This window comes from Notamacropus eugenii, chromosome 5 (assembly GCF_028372415.1).
Source record: "Notamacropus eugenii isolate mMacEug1 chromosome 5, mMacEug1.pri_v2, whole genome shotgun sequence".
Classification (NCBI taxonomy): Eukaryota; Metazoa; Chordata; class Mammalia; order Diprotodontia; family Macropodidae; genus Notamacropus; species Notamacropus eugenii.
Window position 1 is genome coordinate 173,170,366 of NC_092876.1, and position 20,257 is coordinate 173,190,622.

At 39.7% G+C, this 20,257-nt stretch overlaps 1 protein-coding gene and 1 pseudogene across 1 annotated transcript in view; both read left to right on the forward strand.

Moving 5' to 3' along the window:
• The window catches only part of ACRV1 (acrosomal vesicle protein 1), a 65,836-nt gene that overhangs the window by 39,246 nt on the left and 6,333 nt on the right, over positions 1-20,257 (forward strand). The window contains exon 3 of the mRNA XM_072611501.1: positions 3,359-3,458. Coding sequence (XP_072467602.1) covers positions 3,359-3,458 — 100 coding nt within the window. The remainder of the gene's footprint in view (positions 1-3,358; positions 3,459-20,257) is intronic.
• Positions 10,064-18,452, forward strand: LOC140505483 (mitochondrial thiamine pyrophosphate carrier pseudogene; annotated as a pseudogene).

A 20,257-nucleotide genomic window follows, 5' to 3' on the forward strand; every position in this document is an offset into this window, starting at 1 on the left:
AACACAGTTATGGGTAACTGAAACCTAATGTCTAGTGAGCCCTGTGACTAGCTAAGGGTAATAAGGCTGTAGCCCATGAGAGTAAAGGAGGTTGAGAAACAAGGGTGACTCTCAAATTTATTTATCCAACCTTAATCCTTCTCTAGCTCCAGTCTTACACATACAGACTCGTATGTTCCTCTTGGACATCTCCAAATGGGTACCCCATAGACATCTGAAACCCAATATATCTAATATAGAACTCAATATCTTACCTTCATTCTACTTGTTCCCCTTGACCTCTCTGTAGCCTTTGACATTGTTGATCTGATACTTTCCTCTCTGATACTGTTATTTCCTATTCATTCTACATGTAGCTTGTTTTGTGTGTATCTGTTCAAATGTTGTCGTAAGCTTCTTGAGATCAGAGACTGTCTTTGTATTCTCAGCACATAGTAGGTAGTTAATAAATGTTTATTGATAAATTTGGTTACTCCCTTCCTGAAATCCTTCTTTCTTCCAGACTTCCCCATTTATTGTCTAATGGTGTCAAATTCAAATAGAAATGGGAGTCACTAAATCATACATAAGGATCCCTCTAAGCCACATATTGACTTAGAAAATTACAAATTAACATTATCTGTGTTTTATTTTATTTTATTATTACTAAATACTTCCCAATTACATTTTAATCTGGTTCAGGCCTCACTTGGAAGTAGTCAGGCAATGTATTTGACATCTCCAGTCTAGGATACCACCATATTGTCAATCACCCAAGCTCACCACCTCAGTGTTATCTTTAGCCTCTCACTCTCACCCACCCTACATATCCAATCTGTTGTTGTGTTTTGTTGTTTCTGCCTTGATGATATCTTCCATATATGTCCCCATCTCTCCATTCACAGAGTCAACACTCTAATTCAGGTATTCACTTCCTGACACCTAGACTATTTCAGTAGTCTTCTGGGTGATCTCCCTGCCTCCTGCCTCAAGCCTCTCCTCATCCAGTTCATCCTCCACTTAGTCACTAACATGATCTTTGGTCTGACCAAATCAGCTCTCTACTCAATAAATTCTAGTGGTTCCCAATTGTCTCCATTATCAAATATAAAGTCCTCTGTTTGGAATTTAAAGCCTTTGCAACCTGGCTTCTTGCTAACTAGTCTTCTTACATTTTAGTCTCTTTCCTGAACTCTACCACAGTGATATCAAACTGTAATAGAAAGAATCCCTACAGGTTGCATGTTGACTTAGAAAATCACAAACTAATATTATTTATATAGTTTTGTACTTTCATTTATTTTGCTAAATATTTCCCAAATACATTTTTGCTTCAGCTGCTCTTAAGAGTTTGGTGAGCCACAAGTTTAGCATCTCTGATCTATGATCCAATGGACACTGAGTTACTGGTTCACAAATGACCTTTACGCCTTTTCACTGGTTGTCCCCTATACCTGGAATGCTCTCCCTCCTCACCTCTGCCTCCTGATTTCCCTGGCTTCCTTCAACACCCAATTCAAATCTTATCTTCTGCAGGAAGTCTCTCAGTTCTTTTGTTCCAAATACCCACTATTAGTACCCTCCCCCTTAGATAACTTTCCATTTACACTATATATGTACATGTATATGTGTGAATGGGAGATTGTGTGTGTGTATATATATATATGTATGTGTGTGTGTGTATATACATGTATATAATTTAGATAGCCAGGACTATATATATGTATTATATATTTATGTGTGTGTGATAAATATAGAGATATAATATGAATAGGAGGTGTTTACATATGTGTATATATGTAAACACCTCCCATTTATATTACCGTTATCTCTTCCACAGGACAGGAGTTAGGGGTGCAATGCCCCTGTGATCTGGAAAATTCATGGAAAATTTTTTGGGCCTCCCTTTGTACCAGAGAAGAAGTCTGAACTATTATGTTATTAAAAGATGAAATATGTTGATATTATATTATATGTACAATACTACACATATATTTAATGCATTTCTGAGTTTCTAACTTTTTTCTATGTTGTCTGCTGACCTTCCTGTGTCATCTGTGGCTTCCACAAAACTCTCCCCAAAATTTTCATTTAATTTCTTATGCAGACTCATGATACATTGAAACCGAGATGGGGAAAGTCAAGATGTAGAAGGGGCATATTTGTGATATATATATGTTATATTATAACACATTTACATATATATAACATATTACATATATTATATATTATGTTATAACACATTTATTTATATATGTGTGTGTTTGTGTGTGTGTGTGTGTATGTTATACGTCTAGATGGTATCAGACCAGATTAGAGTGCCAGGCATGAAGTCAGGAATATTCATCTCCCTGAATTCAAATCTAGTCTCACATGCTTATTAGCTGTGTGAACTTGCAAGCTACTTAATACTGTTTGCCTCAGTTTTCTCATCTGTAAAATGAGCTGGAGAATGAAATGGCAAGCCACTCCGGGACCTTTGCCAAGAAAACCCCAAATGAGGTTGCAAAGACCCTGACATGACCAAACAAATGACTGAATAATATATACATATATATGTATGTATATTATGTATATGTACAATTTTTGTTTGCATATTGTCTGGTCCATCACGATGTGATCTCATTGAGGGCAGGGACAATGGTTTGTGCCTTTCTTTGTGTCCCCAATGTTTACCACAGTAACTGCGCTGTGCTTAATAAATGCTTTGTTGAATGACTAAAGGGATATCAGTGGTCCTCCTTAGTTCCATTTAGAAAGCACAGAAGACAGTGAAAGACTTGGGCAATTTCAAAATGCTTTTGGAATTTCTTTGTTGATGTGCTCACTCAGTCCTTGGGAATCCTATTAACTATCTAACTATAAAAACTCAACATACTTCAGGTCATTTCCCTTGGAACTTTTCAAGCTCTCCTGGGTCATTGATTCTCTCTTGGTCTGTACATAGGTGAGTTGCTCCTTTTGTTGCTTGCTGTAGCCCTCCTAAATCTATTTGTGTTCTCATTTCTTCCATATTCACCCAGAGCTATCCCCACCACCACAACCTGCCCTCCCCATCCCTCCCACTCCCACAAGACAATCCTGAGTACAAGGGTTAATTACCCAAATAATATTTCACCAGAAAGAAGTGTTCCTTCTCAGGAGAGATATTATCATCAAAACACATGAAGCATAATGTTCAGAACACACTAGTCAGTACCCCTTAGGTGGGTGACAGCCCAAGGATCAGTTGAGTTCTTTGTTCTTCCAAATGAGAGAGACTTAGCCCTACTCCCACAGATAGGTGGATAAGAAGAGAAAGTGGTGTAGAAATCTGGAGCAGAACACAACTAATATATCACTGGAAGACGTCTTCACAGTTTATCTCCTCTATTCCAAGGCCCTCCCTGGGAGTCACTGGAGTCCCAGAAAACTCAGCTGGAAAAGATGAATGGAATTTCCCACCTGAGCCATAACAAGTATCTCATGAAGCTGGGAAGGTAATTTTAGGGGTCTGGTTCTCAATTCTGATAACTCATGCACAATCTTTCATCTGTAGCTAATATAACTTCTGAACATTCCCTGGGGAGCAAATGGGGAGAAAAGCCAACCAAGGTATACCTGTGGCTCAGCCAGCACGAGCCTCAATCCCACTGAAGCCTTCAAGATTGTTTGGTATGCAGTGCCTTCATCCTCCTTTCTACTTGCCTTTGTTTTTTTTCAAGGACCAGCTGGAGTCCTGTGAACCTTCACAGATTAATTTCACTTACACTATCTCTTTCTTGGAGGTAGCTTTGTGAAAAGATGAAGTGCTATGTCCTCATTCTGGATAAATCACTAACTCACTGTGTTAATATGGGCAAGTCACTCAGTCCTTAAATGAGGGAGTTAAACATGAAGATAGTAGAATGAAAGACTTCTTAAACTATCATAAATCTTAGGAGTCATCCAGTCACAAAACCAACTTTCAGAGTTGAAGAAAGCTTCAGTGGGGTTTCCTTTTTCAACTTCTATCCAAAATCTGAATTCCAAACAAATGCTAATTCAGCTCCTAGTTAAACAAGCCCAGCAATAGGAAATTTGTGCTTTCTTGGAAAAGTCCATTTCATTTTTGGATGACTTGGTTGGGAAATTCTTCCTTTTGTCCAATTAATATCTACTTTTCCATAAATTCTTCCCTCTGGTGCTTAAAATTATAGGATTTAGGACTAGGAGACCTTTGAGATCATTCCATCTAAATAATTCTTTTTATAAATGAAACTGAAACTCAAAGAGATTAAGTGACTTGCTTATGGTTTATTAAAAAATAAAATAAACTCTTAGGAAATCCTATAACCATGACACAGACCCAGGTCCCGGGACTCCATTTCAATGCTTTTTTCTCCCCATCAGACTATTTTCAAAAGCCCCTTTAAGCTCTCAGGGCTTACATATCTACAAGTATGAGTTTCTGTGACCTCCTAGAAGAGAATGTGACTTGCAGGCTCACACCCAACAGCCCTCAGATCATCTTATGTGAATCATGAGTATTCTTTTTTCTCCTGTATCCTCTACAATATACATATAGTGTGGCACTGGGCTGCCTCGACATACAGGAGGAGGGCCTTATAATACCAAATGATTGAGTAAAGGATTCCCAGTCCCCTACAGCCAGGTTGCCCTAAAAACTGAGTACCCTAAGGAGAGAATTCAGGTTGAGAGAATACATGAAGTTGGAGGACAAAGGAGACCTTAGGTATTTAGATTGTTTCTCTGCCTTATTCTCCTTCTCTTTCCCTAACTGGCCACCTCTTATAGGCCAGAAAATATTGAACTCCAGGAACTCTCCATCCAGGGACAAGCTGAGGCACAGAATGAATAAAAATTTTTTTCTGAGCCTTTCTTTGCTCTGCATTTCATGTGGTAAGTCCTGCAATGAGGCACTGTGAGTATCATTTGTTAGTCTATCCCATATCTCTCTAGTGTTGATCATCATCAGGGGTAGTATAGGAAGTTGGCCCCCTTACTTTCCCTCAGTTTCTCTCCCTTTCCTTGTGGAACTTTGAGATTCTCCTCCTTAATATGTGCATACTCTGAAAATGTTCTTTCTTGGGGACTGTAATTCTTAATTTCCTGCTCTATAAAGGCTATAGGTTAGACCAGATGACCACTATAGTTATCTTGTCCTATAACAAACAAGAATTTGAGACCTCAGCCTACCTCTCTTGCTCTAGGACCGTAGCTCTGTTTATACAACATCCCAGGACAAGGCTTGGGTGAGGTATATTGAGACAAGGAAAGTGACTTCTGCTTTCTTTGGAGAAAACACTCAAGATGACATTGACCCTCTACTCTCCATCTTGTTCTCTCCATGCCACCGAGGAGGAAAGTCCAGCTACCTACCCTGAAAACTGGAATCATCCAATGTGTTCAATGTTTATCCTACAAAAATGAGAAGTGTAAGGAAAGACTGCAAACATGTACTCTGCGTCGTGGCAAATCCTGCATGATCAAGAGAATCACAAACCTCTCTAATACTAGTAAGTGCCATCTGGTCTGGGATAGAAGGAGAGGAAGGAAGAAACTCTCAAGGTTTCTTCCCTGATCCCCCCCCCTTACCTCCTTTTTAAGGGCAGTTCCAGATAAGACATGATATACTTACTGCTTGATTATTTCTCTGTAGTCCAAAGGCAAATATATATCACCAATTTAGAAGGTAATACATTCTTAAAGGGAACTCTGGGGAAAGGGGCTGTGCCTCCATTCCTAGAGTAGAGAGAAGTCAGGTAAGAGGAGCAGATTGTGCCTGATCCCTTGGGATGTTTCAGCCTCAGTCATGAAATCCTATGGGTTAGGATTCAGGAGTTAGCAGGGAAGCTAGGTACCCTGTGGAACCAATCTCTTATCATTGACTTGTCCCATTCTAAGATGTCCAAGTACTCCATGGAAGTTTGCACAGGTCTTGGAAAGGGACCAAGACTACTAAGTGGCCACGGTAAAGAAGGATCTATTCCAAGGTGGTACAAACATTGTGTATGCTTGATATGCTGTTGACTGTCTCTGGAACTATCATGATGCATAACCAGCTTCCTCCCAGGAAGTAAATTGCCACCTATCTATCCTGTCCAACTGCATTATGGAGGATTCAGGAAAATCTTGACAACTTCAGCTGAATTGGGGGTAAGGAACTTCCTTCTGTGAGTTAAACACAGATAGATTTTAGGTAATCTTTATTCCCTCAATTATAATATATTTTCTGTGTCATCAGCTATTTTGGCAGCCTGGTAAAGCCTATGAACCCCTTCTCAAAATAATGTTTTTAAACTCATGAAATAAAATACATATAATTACAAAGGAAACCAAGTGTTAGTGAGAATAAAGATGTAATTTTCTCCCCTAAGTTCACAGATTCCCTGAAACCTGTCCATCAGGATCAGTGAACCTCAGGTTATAAATTCTTGCCCTACAGAAAAGCAAAACTGACTGTGTGTCTCAACTCCAAGAGTGAAGATCTCATAGCCCAGGATTCAAATAGAGGACTTTCTGTACCTCCATCTCTCCCTTCACAGGAAAAAGGGTGGAGAGTACAGCCTGCTATCAATTCAAGTGCAAAGATGGTGAGAAGATATATGATGACATTAGTGTTCTGATCAGCTGCTATAGGGATGAGAGTTTCTGCAATAACCCTTCTAAGACTATCATAATCTCAAAGCGATCTGACTGATCTTCTGACAAGTCCCCCCAATACACTGTTTACTCCTCTCACAACTATATCTTTTCCATTCTCCCATTTCCAGTTTTAGTACTCAGCTCTCTGGCCCTTCCACTCACTAGTCTAGTATTAGGCTTTCTGAATGTTCCTCCTAAAGAGATAACTGAGAAGACAGATACCTTGGCCAGGGTCATACAATCAGCAACTACCAGTGTTAGGACTTGAACCAAAATCTTTTAGATCAGGGACCCTTCCCTGACCTTATAGGTTAAGCCTGCTGCACCCTTTTCTGCTCCCCTTCCCCTATTCTTTGTCTTATTTCTTTTCCAATAAATTGCATTTGAATTGAACAACAGAGACTCAGATTACCTCCATGCCACTGTCCTCAAGGCCAGTTTTGTGTCCCAGAGCTCCCACCCAAGAACAGGGAAAGGTGAACCAAGAACAGAGCCAGTAACAGCACAGTATCTGAGGATCTGGTACGGCCCAGGTAACAGAAGATGCGTCAGTAAAGATTGTGCATTGTTACCTACATTGAACGTTGTCTTCTTGTAATGAAGGTATTAGGGAATTGACATAGAAAAGCTTAAATCCTGAAAATTCAAGGGAATGAAAAAGAAGAATGGGACGACCTGCAAGACTGAATGTGACACTGGAGAGGCCTCCAGAGAAGCAATGAAAGCTTAGAGAGAAAGGAGAAGGATACACTGTCTAAAGGGAGGAGTTGTATCTGAGCTTGGACAGAGGACTAGAAGACCAGAGAAATGAAAAAAAAGCTAAGTGCTTCATTTTCCAGAAAGGCTGACAGACTTTCCTTCTCATCTCACCACTCCTTGACATCATCCTCTACTATTTCCCCCTTTGCTTGTTTCTGCTGAAGAGACGGTCCTTCTCCTTTCCAAGGCTATTTGATTAGGACTCCTCCTGTCTTTTTTGAATGATTGCCCCTACTGTCAACCCTTTCAATATTCTCTGTCTGTCCAAGTCTCCTTCAACCTTGCTATTGGTGTTTCAGTTGTGTCTGACTCTTTGTGACCCTATTTGGACTTTTCTTGGCAAAGACAGTGAATTGGTTTGCCATTTCCTTCTTCAACTAATTTTACAGATGAAGAAACTGAGGGAAACAGGGTTAAATAATTTGCCAAGGGTCACACAGCTAGTAAGTATCTGAGGCTGGATTTGAACTCACGTAGATGAGTCTTCCTGACTCCAGATCCAGTGCTGTACCCACTGCACCACCTAGCTGCCCTCATAAAACAATACAAAAACCTAACAAGATCCTACTATCCCCTCCAGCTATCATCTACACTCTACTCCCTTTCTACATTTGATAGCTCTACTCTATTTTCCCTCAATCTTTGTGCAATCTGGCATCCTCTAACTTCATAATTATGCTGAAACTGTTCTTTTCTCTTACCAGTGATCTCTTAATTGCCAAACCCAACACCATCATCTCAATCTTCATCTTTCTGGAGCACTCTATAGCATTTGACACTATTGACCATGCTGTCCTTCTGACTTCCCTCTTCTCTCTGAGTCTCTGGGACATTGATTCTCATCCTCCCTATCTGACCTCTTCTTCTCAGGCTCTTTGGTTAGACTATCATCTACACACTATGCCCAGTAACTGTGGGTACAACCCAAGGCTTTGTGTGGGCCTTCGTTTTTATTGCTACATTCTTACTTGGTAGTCTCATCAGCTCTAATAGATTTGATCATCATCTCTATAAATATGATTACCAGATCTACATATCCAGCCCTAATCTTTCTCCAGAACTCCAGTCCTACATCACTAACAGACATTTCAGTCTACATGTTCATTAGATATTTTAAATTCAATATGTTTAAAGCAGAATTCATCATCTTTTCAAAACCATCCATTCTTCTGAATGTTCCTACTACTGTCAAGAGCACTGCCCTCCTTCCAGTCACCTAGGGGCACTGTAATGGTGTCATCCTTTTTTTTAAATACATATAATTTAACAAGAATTTGAATTCCAAATTTCCTACCCATCTCTCCCCATCCCCTACCCTAGGACAGCATGCATCCCATCTACTACTTCCTCCATTCTGTCCTCCCTTCTATCACCCCCCTTCTTACATTCCCTTCCCCTCTATTTTCCTGTAGGGCAAAATAGATTTCTATATGCCATTACCTGTACATCTTATTTCCCAGTTGCATGCAAAAACAATTTTTAGCATTCATTTATAAAGCTTTGAGTTCCATATTCTCTCCCTTCCTCCCTCCCCACCCACCCTCATTGAGAAATCAAGCAGTTCAGTGTAGGTCATGCATGTATAGCCATGCAAAATACTTCCATAACAGTTATGCTGCAAAAGACTAATCACATTTCCCTCTGTCCTATCTTGCCCTCCATTTATTCCATTCTCTCCCTTGACCTGTCCCCTAACAACAGCATTTCCTTCTGATTATTTCTTTCCCCAACTTGTTGTCCCTTCTATTATCTTTCCTTTCCTGTCCCCTTCCCCCCTGTCTTCCTGTAGAGTAAAATAGATTTCCGTACCCAAGTGAGTGTGTTTTATTCCCTCCTTAAGCCAAATCCCATGAGAAAGAAGATTCTCTTTCATCTTCCCCCTATTCCCCTCCATTGTAAAAACTCTTTCTTGTCTCTTTTGTGTGAGATGATTTGCTACATTCTACCACTCCCTTTCTCTTACTCCAAGTACATTCCACTTAACAGTAAATTTTGTTTTTTAGGTATTCTCCCTTCATATTCAGCTCACTCTGTGCCCTCTGTCTATGGGTATGTGTGTGTGTGTGTGTGTGTGTATACACACACACATACACCCATATACATATATATATACCTGCACATATACATACACATATATAATATACACATACATACAGACCCCTTCACATCTACACACACACACACACACACACACACACACACACATAGAGATAGATAGCTATAGATAGATATATTCCCTCTAACTATCCTAATACTGAAAAAGGTCTCATGAGTTGCAAATAGCATCTTTCCATGTAGGAATGCAAACAATTCAACTTTAATGAGTTCCTCATGACTTCTCTTTCCTGTTAACCTTTTCATGTTTCTTTTGATTCTTGTGTTTGAAAGTCAAATTTTCTATTCAGCTCTGGTCTTTTCAACAACAATGCTTGTAAGTCCTCTATTTCATTGAAATTCCATTTTTTCCCTTGAAGTATTATACTCAGTTTTGCTGAGTAAGTGATTCTTGGTTTTAATCCTACTTTCTTTGACCTCTGAAATATCATATTCCAAGCCTTTCAGCCCCTTAGCATAGAAGCTGCTAAATCCTGTGTTATTCTGATTGCATTTCCACAATACTTGAATTATTTCTTTCTGGCTGCTTGTAATATTTTCTCCTTGACCTGGGAACTAAAACATTCCTAAGAGTTTTCCTTTTGGGGTCTCTTTCAGGAGGTGATCAGTGAATTCTTTCCATTTCTATTTTACCCTCTGATTCTAGAATATCAGGGCAGTTTTCCTGGCCAATTTCTTGGAAGATGCTCTCTAGGTTCATTTTTGATCATGATTTTCAGGTAGACCAATAATTTTTAAATTATCTCTCCTGGACCTGTTTTCCAGGTCAATTATTTTCCAATGAGATATTTCACATTGTCTTCTATTTTTTCATTCTTTTGGTTTTGCTTTATAATTTCTTGATTTCTCATAAAGTCATTAGCTTCCATCTGCTCCATTCTAATTTTTAAAGAATTATTTTCTTCAGTGAGCTTTTGAACCTCCTTTTCCATCTGACCAATTCTGCTTTTTAAGACATTCTTCTCCTCATTGGCTTTTTGGGCCTCTTTTGCCATTTGGTTTAGTCTATTTTTAAAGGTGTTATTTTCTTCAGCACTTTTTTGCGTCTTCTTTAGCAAGCTGTTGACTTGTTTTTCATGATTTTTGTGCACAGTTCTCATTTCTCTTCCCAATTTTTCCTCCACCTCTCTTACTTGATTTTCAAAATCCTTTTTGAGCTCTTTCATAGCCTGAGACCATTTCATATTTTTTTGGAGGTTTTGGATGTAGGAGTCTTGACCTTGCTGTCTTCCTCCAGTTGTATGCTTTGTTCTTCCTCTGGTTGCATGTTTTGATCTTCCTCACCTAAAAAGGATGGAAGAAAATACTTCTCACCAAGAAAGTAACCTTCTGGAAGAGTGCCCAGGCTCTTGCCAGGGGACATCAGGTAGGGGAAAAGACTGGAGTACAGAACCAGGCTGTACCTGCAGAGCCAAATTAATACAGATGGACATTGTATGTGAGAAAGGCAGGGATGGTCAGTTATGACCCCAAAACAAATGGGAAGAAAAATTCCAAGGTAGAGATGGGAGCAGCTGGGTCTGCCTCTGGACTTCTTATTCAGGCTTTGATCAATCCCTTGGATGTCATCAAAATTCATTTCCAGTTTCAGGTTGAGCACCTGTCATCCAGTGAACCACATGCAAAATACTATGGGATAATACAAGCAGCAAGGCAGATCTTGAACGAGGAAGGCCTAACAGCATTTTGGAAGGGACATATTCCAGCTCAAATTCTCTCTGTAGGCTGTGGAGCTGTCTGATTTGTGACCTTTGAGCTCCTAACTGAACTGGTCCACAGAACTATGTGACATGACATGTGTGACTTTTCAGTGCATTTTGTGTGTGACAGCTTCTCTGCCTGCACCGCCACTCTTGCAGTGCAGCCTATTGATGTTGTCTGAACTCATTTTGCTGCTCAGCATGAGCCCAAGATCTACAGAAACCTCCGTCATGGTGTGATGATGATGTAAAAGACTGAAGGTCCATTGGCATTCTACAGAGGCTTGCCACCTGCCTTGATTGCCATCTTCCCTTGTGCGGTTTTCCAGTTCTACTTTTATAGTTCCCTGAAGCAAGTCTACAAATAGGCCATTCCAATTGACAGGAAGAAAAATGCAAACCTCAAAAATCTGCTGTGTGGCAGTGGAGTGGGGGTCATCAGCAAGACTCTTCTGTATCCCCTGGATACAGGTTACAAGAAGAGGTTACAAGTGGGAGGCTTTGAGAAAGCCCAGGAACTCTTTGGACAGATTCGAAAATATGAGGGCTTTCTGGACTGCGTCTGGAAGATTTTCCAAGAATAGAGCACTCAGGGCTACTTTAAAGGCCTCAGTCTCAGCTTACTGAATCTACTATGTCCATGGGCCTTGTGTTCTTCTGGTATGAGTTATTCTGTCACCTCCTCAGCTTTAGGAGCACCTTGGACAGTAGAAGACAGGGCGAGTGAGCTGAGGTCTTGGGCTTCAGGGGACTCCAAAAAAGAAGTAAACCTGTCTTCTTGGTACACTGTGGGGTGCCCCTTCATCCATTACCTCCAAGCCATTAACTCTGAATACCTGAGAGGGTGACAGCTCCCATTTCCACTCAGTCTGTATATAACTACCTTTGGGTTTCTAGGAAAAGCTTGGGGGTTGACATATGATTTGGCTCTTACTTTCTCCCATTAGATCAATGGATAGAAAGAGGGCCTGACCTCCTTGTTTTATCTTTATCCACTAGACATCTGAAAAGAAAAGACAAGGTGCTATATCTACACCTTCCCCAGACTGAACTTTGAGCAGTTTTATGGCCTGTGCCTGACACTACAGGTTGTCCCTGTCCTGTTTTAGTCACCAGAAATTAGAGTCGAAATTATATTCCTTGGTTCAGAGGGGAAAAAAAGAAAGTAACCTTCTATAGTCTTATCTTTTCCCCTTTTGGGGCATTTTCTCAGCCAATTACTTGACTTTTGAGTCCTTGGTCAAGTGAAGGGTATGCTACAACAGGCTTCAGAGGTTTTGTGTAGCTATTTTCAGAAATATCTCTAGGGACCTTCACGTTGTCAGTTCCTCCAAAGTGACATAGTTAAGGGAGAGATGTTTACTCCTCTTCTGGTCCATGCTGTGGTCTATGAGCAACCACAAGCAGTCTTTTCTGCCCTGAAACTGTGAGTAGGATTCCCTCTCCACAGCTGCGACTGGCTCCGCCACACCAGCACTCCTCCTCACCCCAGGACTGCCACCCAGAACTGAAACCCAGATCAGCCACTTTTCCCCCACTGTCTGTAGGCCAAGAACTCCTAAAGCGGCTACTGCTGTGGCAGTGGCTGCACACACCCTGAGGCTGGGGCTGGGGCCAGACAATGCTCCCCTCTCACCCAGGTGAAAGAGCTTTCTCACTAACCTTTGAAGCTGTCTTTGACATTTGTGGGTTGAGAAATCTGAAAACTGCTGCAGCTGCCTGTGATTCAGCACCCTGAAGCCTGCTCCAGTGCCATCTGTGCCAGCATGGTCCATGCTGGGCTGCTCCACTCCAAGCCTGGTGCAATAGACCCTTCCTATAGGCCTTCCAGATTGTCTGGGGCCGGAAATCTGTTTCAATCTGTCATTTTGTGGCTTCTGCTCCTCTAGAATTTATCTAGAGTCATTTTTACAGGTATTTGAAGGGTTTTAGGGGGAGAGCTGGAGCAGGTCCATGCTTGTACTCCACCATCTTGGCTCCATCCCTCGTGGTGTCACCCTTGACCCCTTAGCCAAGCTCCTTAGCTCCTTGGTTCTACTTACCTTGCATGTCCAACCAGTTGCATAATCTTTTGTTAACATGTCTCCTTCACAATCATCACCATAGTCCAAGATTTCATCACCTCTTGCGTCTAGATTATTGCAATAGCCTATTTGGTCTCCCTGATTCTTCTCTCTTCACTCCAACTCATCCTTCACACAGAAAGCAAAATGACTTTCCTAAAGCACAGACTGATCATGTCACTCCATTATTCAATGAATTATAGTGTCACCTTATGATTATTAGAATCAATTTGGCATTTATAGATCTTAACCATTTAGCTTTTTCTCTGTCTTCTCAGTCTTTTTATATATCATTTTTCTCTATATACTCCATAGTCTAGTTATACTAACCTTCTTGTCATGCCTTACATACAAAGCTCCATCAATTGTCTCCATTCTGTAGAGTACTGGCTGTATGTACCCCATGATGGAAATGCACATCCTTCTCACCTCTAGCTCATGAAATCTGTGGTTTCCTACAAAACACAATCTAAGAGCCATCTTCTACAGGAAACCTCTCCAGGTATCCCCATTCCCTAGTTCTCTCCCTCATAAAATATCTGATATACAATGTAATATTTATAAATAATTCAAATGTGAGATCCTTGATGGTAAAGGAATGTTTTGCTCTTTTTTCTGTGCCCATGTGCTTAAGGCAGTACATCACACATGGCATATGCTTAATAAATGTTCATTGAATAATTGATTTATTGAGAATCAGGATGGGGTTTTGAGAAGGGATGATTAATTTGAGAATTGTAGAACCTCAGAGTTAGAAGGAATCTCAGAGGTTATCTAGTCCAATTCATTCAGAAACAAAATGTGAATAGTTACTAATGAGTTTGCAACAAGTGATAGCATAAGCAAAAGTGTGAAGAAGCGAATGAATGTACTATGTTTGTGGAAAAATAACAAAACCAGTTCGATTGGACTGAAGCATTTATATCAGGGAGTTGAGGTTGGAGAGGTAGGCTGGGGTTAGCTCATAAAAGGCCTTGAACTCAAGACTAAGAAGTTTGTACTTTATCCTGTGACCAGTGGGAAGTCATTTGTGATTTTTAATAGGATAAGAGGCAAAGAGGGCAGGTAGAGAAGCTACTTATGCAAAGTAATGTTTGTCAGTTCCTGACCAGTTATTAAGGGCCACAGAAGCAGAGTTGTCAGGTTGTGCTTGGCCATCACAAGATGCTAAATCAAATAGATCCTGCTAGACTCCAATTCACCTCTGATTTATTACCTGTCTGCCCTCCTTTTGTTCTTGTTCTACCCCTAGCTCTCTCACCTCTCATAATGCAACTTGACCTCTTCAACCTGCTATCCAAGGTGCCCACTTGAACGTCAGAACCCCTTTTCTTGTTCCTCATACTTGCCCTCTCACACATTCTACTGTCTGTTATATTGTTCTCCTGTTCCTCCCCTAACCTGAAGTAAGTCTTCAAATGCAGTTTAAAAAGGAAGTCCATTTAGGAGACAAATACACCATTCCAGGCATGAAATATTGAGGGCCTGGACTGGGATGGGAACATGGGGATGGATGTACTCTATATGCCTGACTGAGAACAATGAGGGTAGATTGGTGCCTCCAAGGGAATAGATATTATAAAAATAGGATAAAAACTGCAATCTATAGGTCATACCCCAAATAAGAATGAGGAAAATGACTGAGAAGCCAGATATGAAAATATCTTTGGAAGAAAGGGACATATTACTACTTTACTGTTCTTATCTTACTTGATATTTTTTTGACTTTAATAAATCCTCACTCTACATATGGGACACTGGCTCTTCTCTTTGCCACCTGGCCTCTGGGGTAATCATATTTCATGGAATTTTCTCACCAATATGTGAGTAAATCACAATAGTCTACAGGTTTACCTTAGTGTTAATATGGTGATTTGAGACATGGATCCCACCATAATGCGAGCATAGTTAGTGCTAAGGCAGCTGAGCCCCAGGGCTTATTGATGTCTATCCACAAGTTTTCTTTTTAAAAATCACTCTATCACACAACTATTTCTGCTGAGGCAGGATAGCCTGTGGCAGGTGTTCCTATGGTAAGGCAGGTTCTGTAGTCTGTAGCCTCACCTGTAGCCTTACCTATCACTCTCTGTATGTGCTAACACACTACATATAGAAGAAGTATCCTTCAGAGGTATAGCATTAAGTGCATAATATAGAACACTACTAAAATGCTTCTCCATTAAGCCCACCTGTTGAAATTGTACCCATCTTTTAATGATCAAATGAAATTTTACTCCATCTTTTTCTGATCCTCTATAGTTGGAAATTTTCTTTCCTCATCACACATCTCACATATCGTTTTAGACCCCTTTTGTACATCCCATTTTTGAGGTATTTTTTTAAATGGACCTGTAATTTCTTTGGTGGAGGGAGCTCTTCTTTCTACCAATGTTTGTGTGCCTTCCCTCTGAGATTATGCTCAGTTTTGTGTCTACATAGTTGTTTGCATGCTATATCCTCCTTTGAACTGTAAACTCCTTAAAGGCAGAAATTGTTTTTACACTTCTTTGTATCACCATTGGTTAGCACAGCGTCTGGAACTTAGTAGGTGCTTTAAAAATTCTTGTCTTGCATTGGTCTTCAATTTAGAGTCTTTAAAAGTTGCCTAGGACAGTGGTGTAGTGAGTAGAGCACAGCCCTTAAAGTCAGGAGGACCTGAGTTCAAATGTGACCTTAGACACATACTGCCTGTGTGACCCTGGGAAAGTCACTTAACCCAGATTGTCTCAACAACAACAAAAAAAGTTGCCTAGGACAATTTGAAGTTAATTAATTTGCTCAGGTCCACAAAGTCAGTAAGCATCAGATGAGGGGTTTAAATCTCAGGTAATTCTGAGTGTAAAGCAAATTCCCTGTCCTCTATGCCATTCTGCTTTTCATGTCCTATGTTATATTATAGTTATTTGTGCAAATATGTCCCATCCCTCTAAGGTACTGAACAGACCATGAGTAATTTGGTGTAGCTCGGTGGAGATGGGATTGTATCTAGAAATCTTAAGTGACTTTATAGTCATGCTAGGGCTGAATAAATTCAAAAATGAGGCATTGCCATAGAGCTCTCTATGAAGAAATGGTAATCAACGTGAAGAAAGGGTAATCAACAAGAAAAACTCAGAAAAAATGACATCAGGAAACAAGAGATACGGAGATATTGGCATCAATACGAAAGAAGCTGCAGGAACTAGCAACAGATAGTCTGTAGCAATTATTCTCTCATTGAATGCGACCCTTTCTTTTAATAACAATAACTCACATTTTTGTTACACTTGGAATTTTACAAAGCACTCACAAAAAACAGCATGAGGCAGGTAGTACATTTTATAGACTCTTCTAAACTGACCTGTTCTCCACCATGATTCATGCTAAGCTATTTCCCTTGTCAAAATTCTCTATGTGGAATAATAATTATGTGATCTGGGAGTCTCCGTTTAAATAATTTGCTATAAGTCATTCTTCTAGTGATTACCATAGCTATAACTGAACTCAAGTCTCCTTGCTTATATTTCTGAGAATTCTCTGTAGCTGGGATAACCATAGTACTTGGATACCATTTCTCTTCCTAAAGGCAACCTTAGTTTTCAGGGTCAAGGCTTGCATAGTTGCTGGAAATGAAAGATGTAACAGACTAGCAGTGTGGGAATTCTTATTAGAGTCCTTCGTTTGTTCATCCAGCCTAAATTGCTTTTCTAATCTAGCAAATATTGAGAGAGAGAAAAGGATGCTCTGATTTAATTTATTGCCAATAAATTGCCTTCCTGGCCACACAGTCCAATAGCCTTGCCTACCTGGTTGTGGTAGTAAAAGTCAAATACCACACCACCAGTCCTACTGGAAACTGGGTAGCTAAAGAAGTCCAGGGTAAGTTTCCAGGTGGTTATCTGTCTGATGCTAATGGGTATCAATCACTTATGGACTTGAGTGGAGGGGTTGTCCATACTACTTTAGGTTGGGCTTAGGGCTCTTTTCTACTGGCTCAGAAAAGTTGCCTATAAGTCTCTGAGTCAATCAGAACCCAAACCCAAAGCAGTCAATGATTAGTGAACTTGAGATCAGCTGGCTGATATTAACCCCAGGGGGTGAAGCAAAAAAAGAAGAGATCTCATTGAAGAATTATAGAATCTCAGGGTTGAAAGGGACCCTTAGAGAGCACAGATTTTCCATTCCAGTCCATACTTTAACAGTAATCCCCCCTAAAACATCTCTAATTTCCTAGCTCTAGGAAAGGAGAACCTGTGAACCAATAAAACATCATATTCTACTTTTGCAAAGCTCTAATTCAGAGCAATTTTTCCCTCATATTGAACTTAAATCTGCCTCTAATCAACTTTTATCCATTATTCCTGACCTGTCTTCTGTGGTTAGTCAACAAGCATTTAATAAGCACTCAGTATATGCCAAGAAATGTACTAATCATTGGGTATACAAATCCAAGTCAAAATAAAGACAATCTCTTACCTCAAGGATCTTACATTCCAATGGGGGAAGATAGTACGTAAAAGGAAATTGAAAGTGGTAGGGGTAGTGGGACTAGGTCCCTATGGGAGATGGGAAAAAGAAGAATGGGAGGTCACAAGTGGAATTTAGAAAGTAATGAAGAAGGGAACATGGTTGATATGGGTACTTCCTTAAAATGAATGTTATAGAAGAATCAGAGGAAGAAGCTTCAGGGGTAAAGTCAACTTCCACAGTGAGCATCCTGAGGCATGGTAGAGAAAGATGTTTGGAGTGTCAGAAAGGGAGCCCAGAGAAAAGTGAAGGACAAACAAAACAAGCCTAATCACTCTTCAAATACTTGAAGACAGATATTATATTCCCCCAAGTCTTCTCTAAGATAAATATTCCTAGTTCCTTCAACATATCTTCATATAGCGTAAGCTTCCAGTTCTCTCACTATCTTGTTTGCCCTTAATATGATAAAGTTTGTTAATGACCTTCTTAAAATGTGGTACACAGAACTGAATACAGTATCATAATGTGTTAACTAGGACAGGGTAGGAGAAGACTGTTACCTCCCTCATTCTAGATACTAAGTCTCTCTATGCTGCCTAGGATAGAATTAGTTTTTTGTTGACTCACATTAAACCTGCAGTTCCCAAAACCTGCAAGTTTTTTCAAATGAATTAGTCATAACTATGAATATGAACTAGTCATAACTCACCCATCCTGTAGTTGGGCAATTGATTGTTTTGACCCAAATATAAGATTTCACATTGATCCTTACTAAATGTCATCTGCTCAGATGACATTTCTCATTCTAACAGGACCAAGCAAGAACAATCCAATGGTGAAGAAGAAGAAGGAGGAGGAGGAGGAGGAGGAGGAGAAGGAGGAAGAGGAGGAGGAGGAGGAGGAGGAGAAGAAGAAGAAGAAGAAGAAGAAGAAGAAGAAGAAGGAGAAGGAGAAGGAGAAGGAGAAGAAGAAGAAGGAGAAGGAGAAGGAGAAGAAGAAGAAGAAGAAGAAGAAGGAGAAGAAGAAGAAGAAGGAGAAGAAGAAGAAGAAGAAGGAGAGGAAGAAGAAGGAGGAGGAGAGGATGAAGAAGGAGAAGAAGAAAAGAAGAAGAGGAAGAATGAGAAGAAGAAAGAGAAGAAGAGGAGGAGGAGGAGAAGAAGGAGGAGGAAGAAGAAGAGTGAGGTGGAAAAGAAAAAAACAAAAATTCAGAATATGCAAGCATTTTCTTGATGCTATTTAAAACGACAAAGATGTCTGATTTGAAATTTGTCCTAGAGGCAGTGATAGTTCTATGTATCCTCATGTTCTTTGTCCTTTTTGTCCATGTGTTTTGGCTTTGTATTTTTTTTAAGGAGAGATGAGAAGAAAAAGAAGGTGAAATTCATTAGAAAATCTAATATTGATTTAGGGACAAGTATTGGGAAAATCCCCTGAGGCTTTTTTTGCATGGAAGAAAAGAAAAAGACAAGAAAATACTGACAAGTTTAAGCAACATATGGAAATAAGAAAAAATGACTTGAAGGTGGTAAAAGCAATAATGATGAGTGGCCTTGAGGTATATGAATGAAATATCAGGTTAGTTGACAATGGTGAAGAAGCAAATTATACTCAAGGAGCAAGTGGTAGTAAGGCTGAAGATTTAGTATGACGATATGATAGAAATTTGAGCCAACATACCCCAAAGGAGGTGAATGAGACTGATATTACTATGACCAGTCGTAAAAGATTCAATACGTATACTCCAATGTATACTTCTCAATCCTTCTCAATCCTCAATCCTTCTCAATCGAAAAGAATGATAATAAATTGAGTGAAGCCTCAAGAGTTATGACAGAAAATGGAGAACAAGATGATCTGGAAGAGAATAATGAAAAGGAACAGGAAAATTAAGATGATGGATTATTCCTGTTGATGAAAACCTTTTTAATGGAGAGGACTTGGATGAACTACAAGAAGAATTAGACAAATTTGGTTTAGAAAAGCAACAACAGTCAGAAGAAAAGAATTACCAACTCAACAAAAATTGAAATTGACTATGCTAATTTTTTTCCTCACTAGAATTCTTAAACAGGATGTTTATGGTTATCCACATTGATTTTGGGAGGTTACCTTTCTTCTGAAAGAAAGAAAGAAAGAAAGAAAGAAAGAAAGAAAGAAAGAAAGAAAGAAAGAAAGAAAGAAAGAAAGAAAGAAAGACAGACAGACAGGAAGGAAGGAAGGGAGGGAGGGAGGAAGGAAAGAAGACAGAAAGAAAGACAGACAGAAAGGAAGGAAGGAAGGGAGGGAGGGAGGGAGGAAGGAAAGAAGACAGAAAGAAAGAAAGGAAGACAGAAAGAAAGAAAGGAAGACAGAAAGAAAGAAAGGAAGACAGAAAGAAAGAAAGAAAGAAAGAAAGAAAAGAAAGAAAGAAAGAAAGAAAGGAAGAAAGAAAGAAAGAAAGAAAGAAAGAAAGAAAGAAAGAAAGAAAGAAAGAAAGAAAGAAAGAAAGAAAGAAAGAAAGAAAGAAAGAAAGAAAGAAAGAAAGAAAGAAAGAAGGAAAGAAGGAAGGAAGGAAGGAAGGAAAGA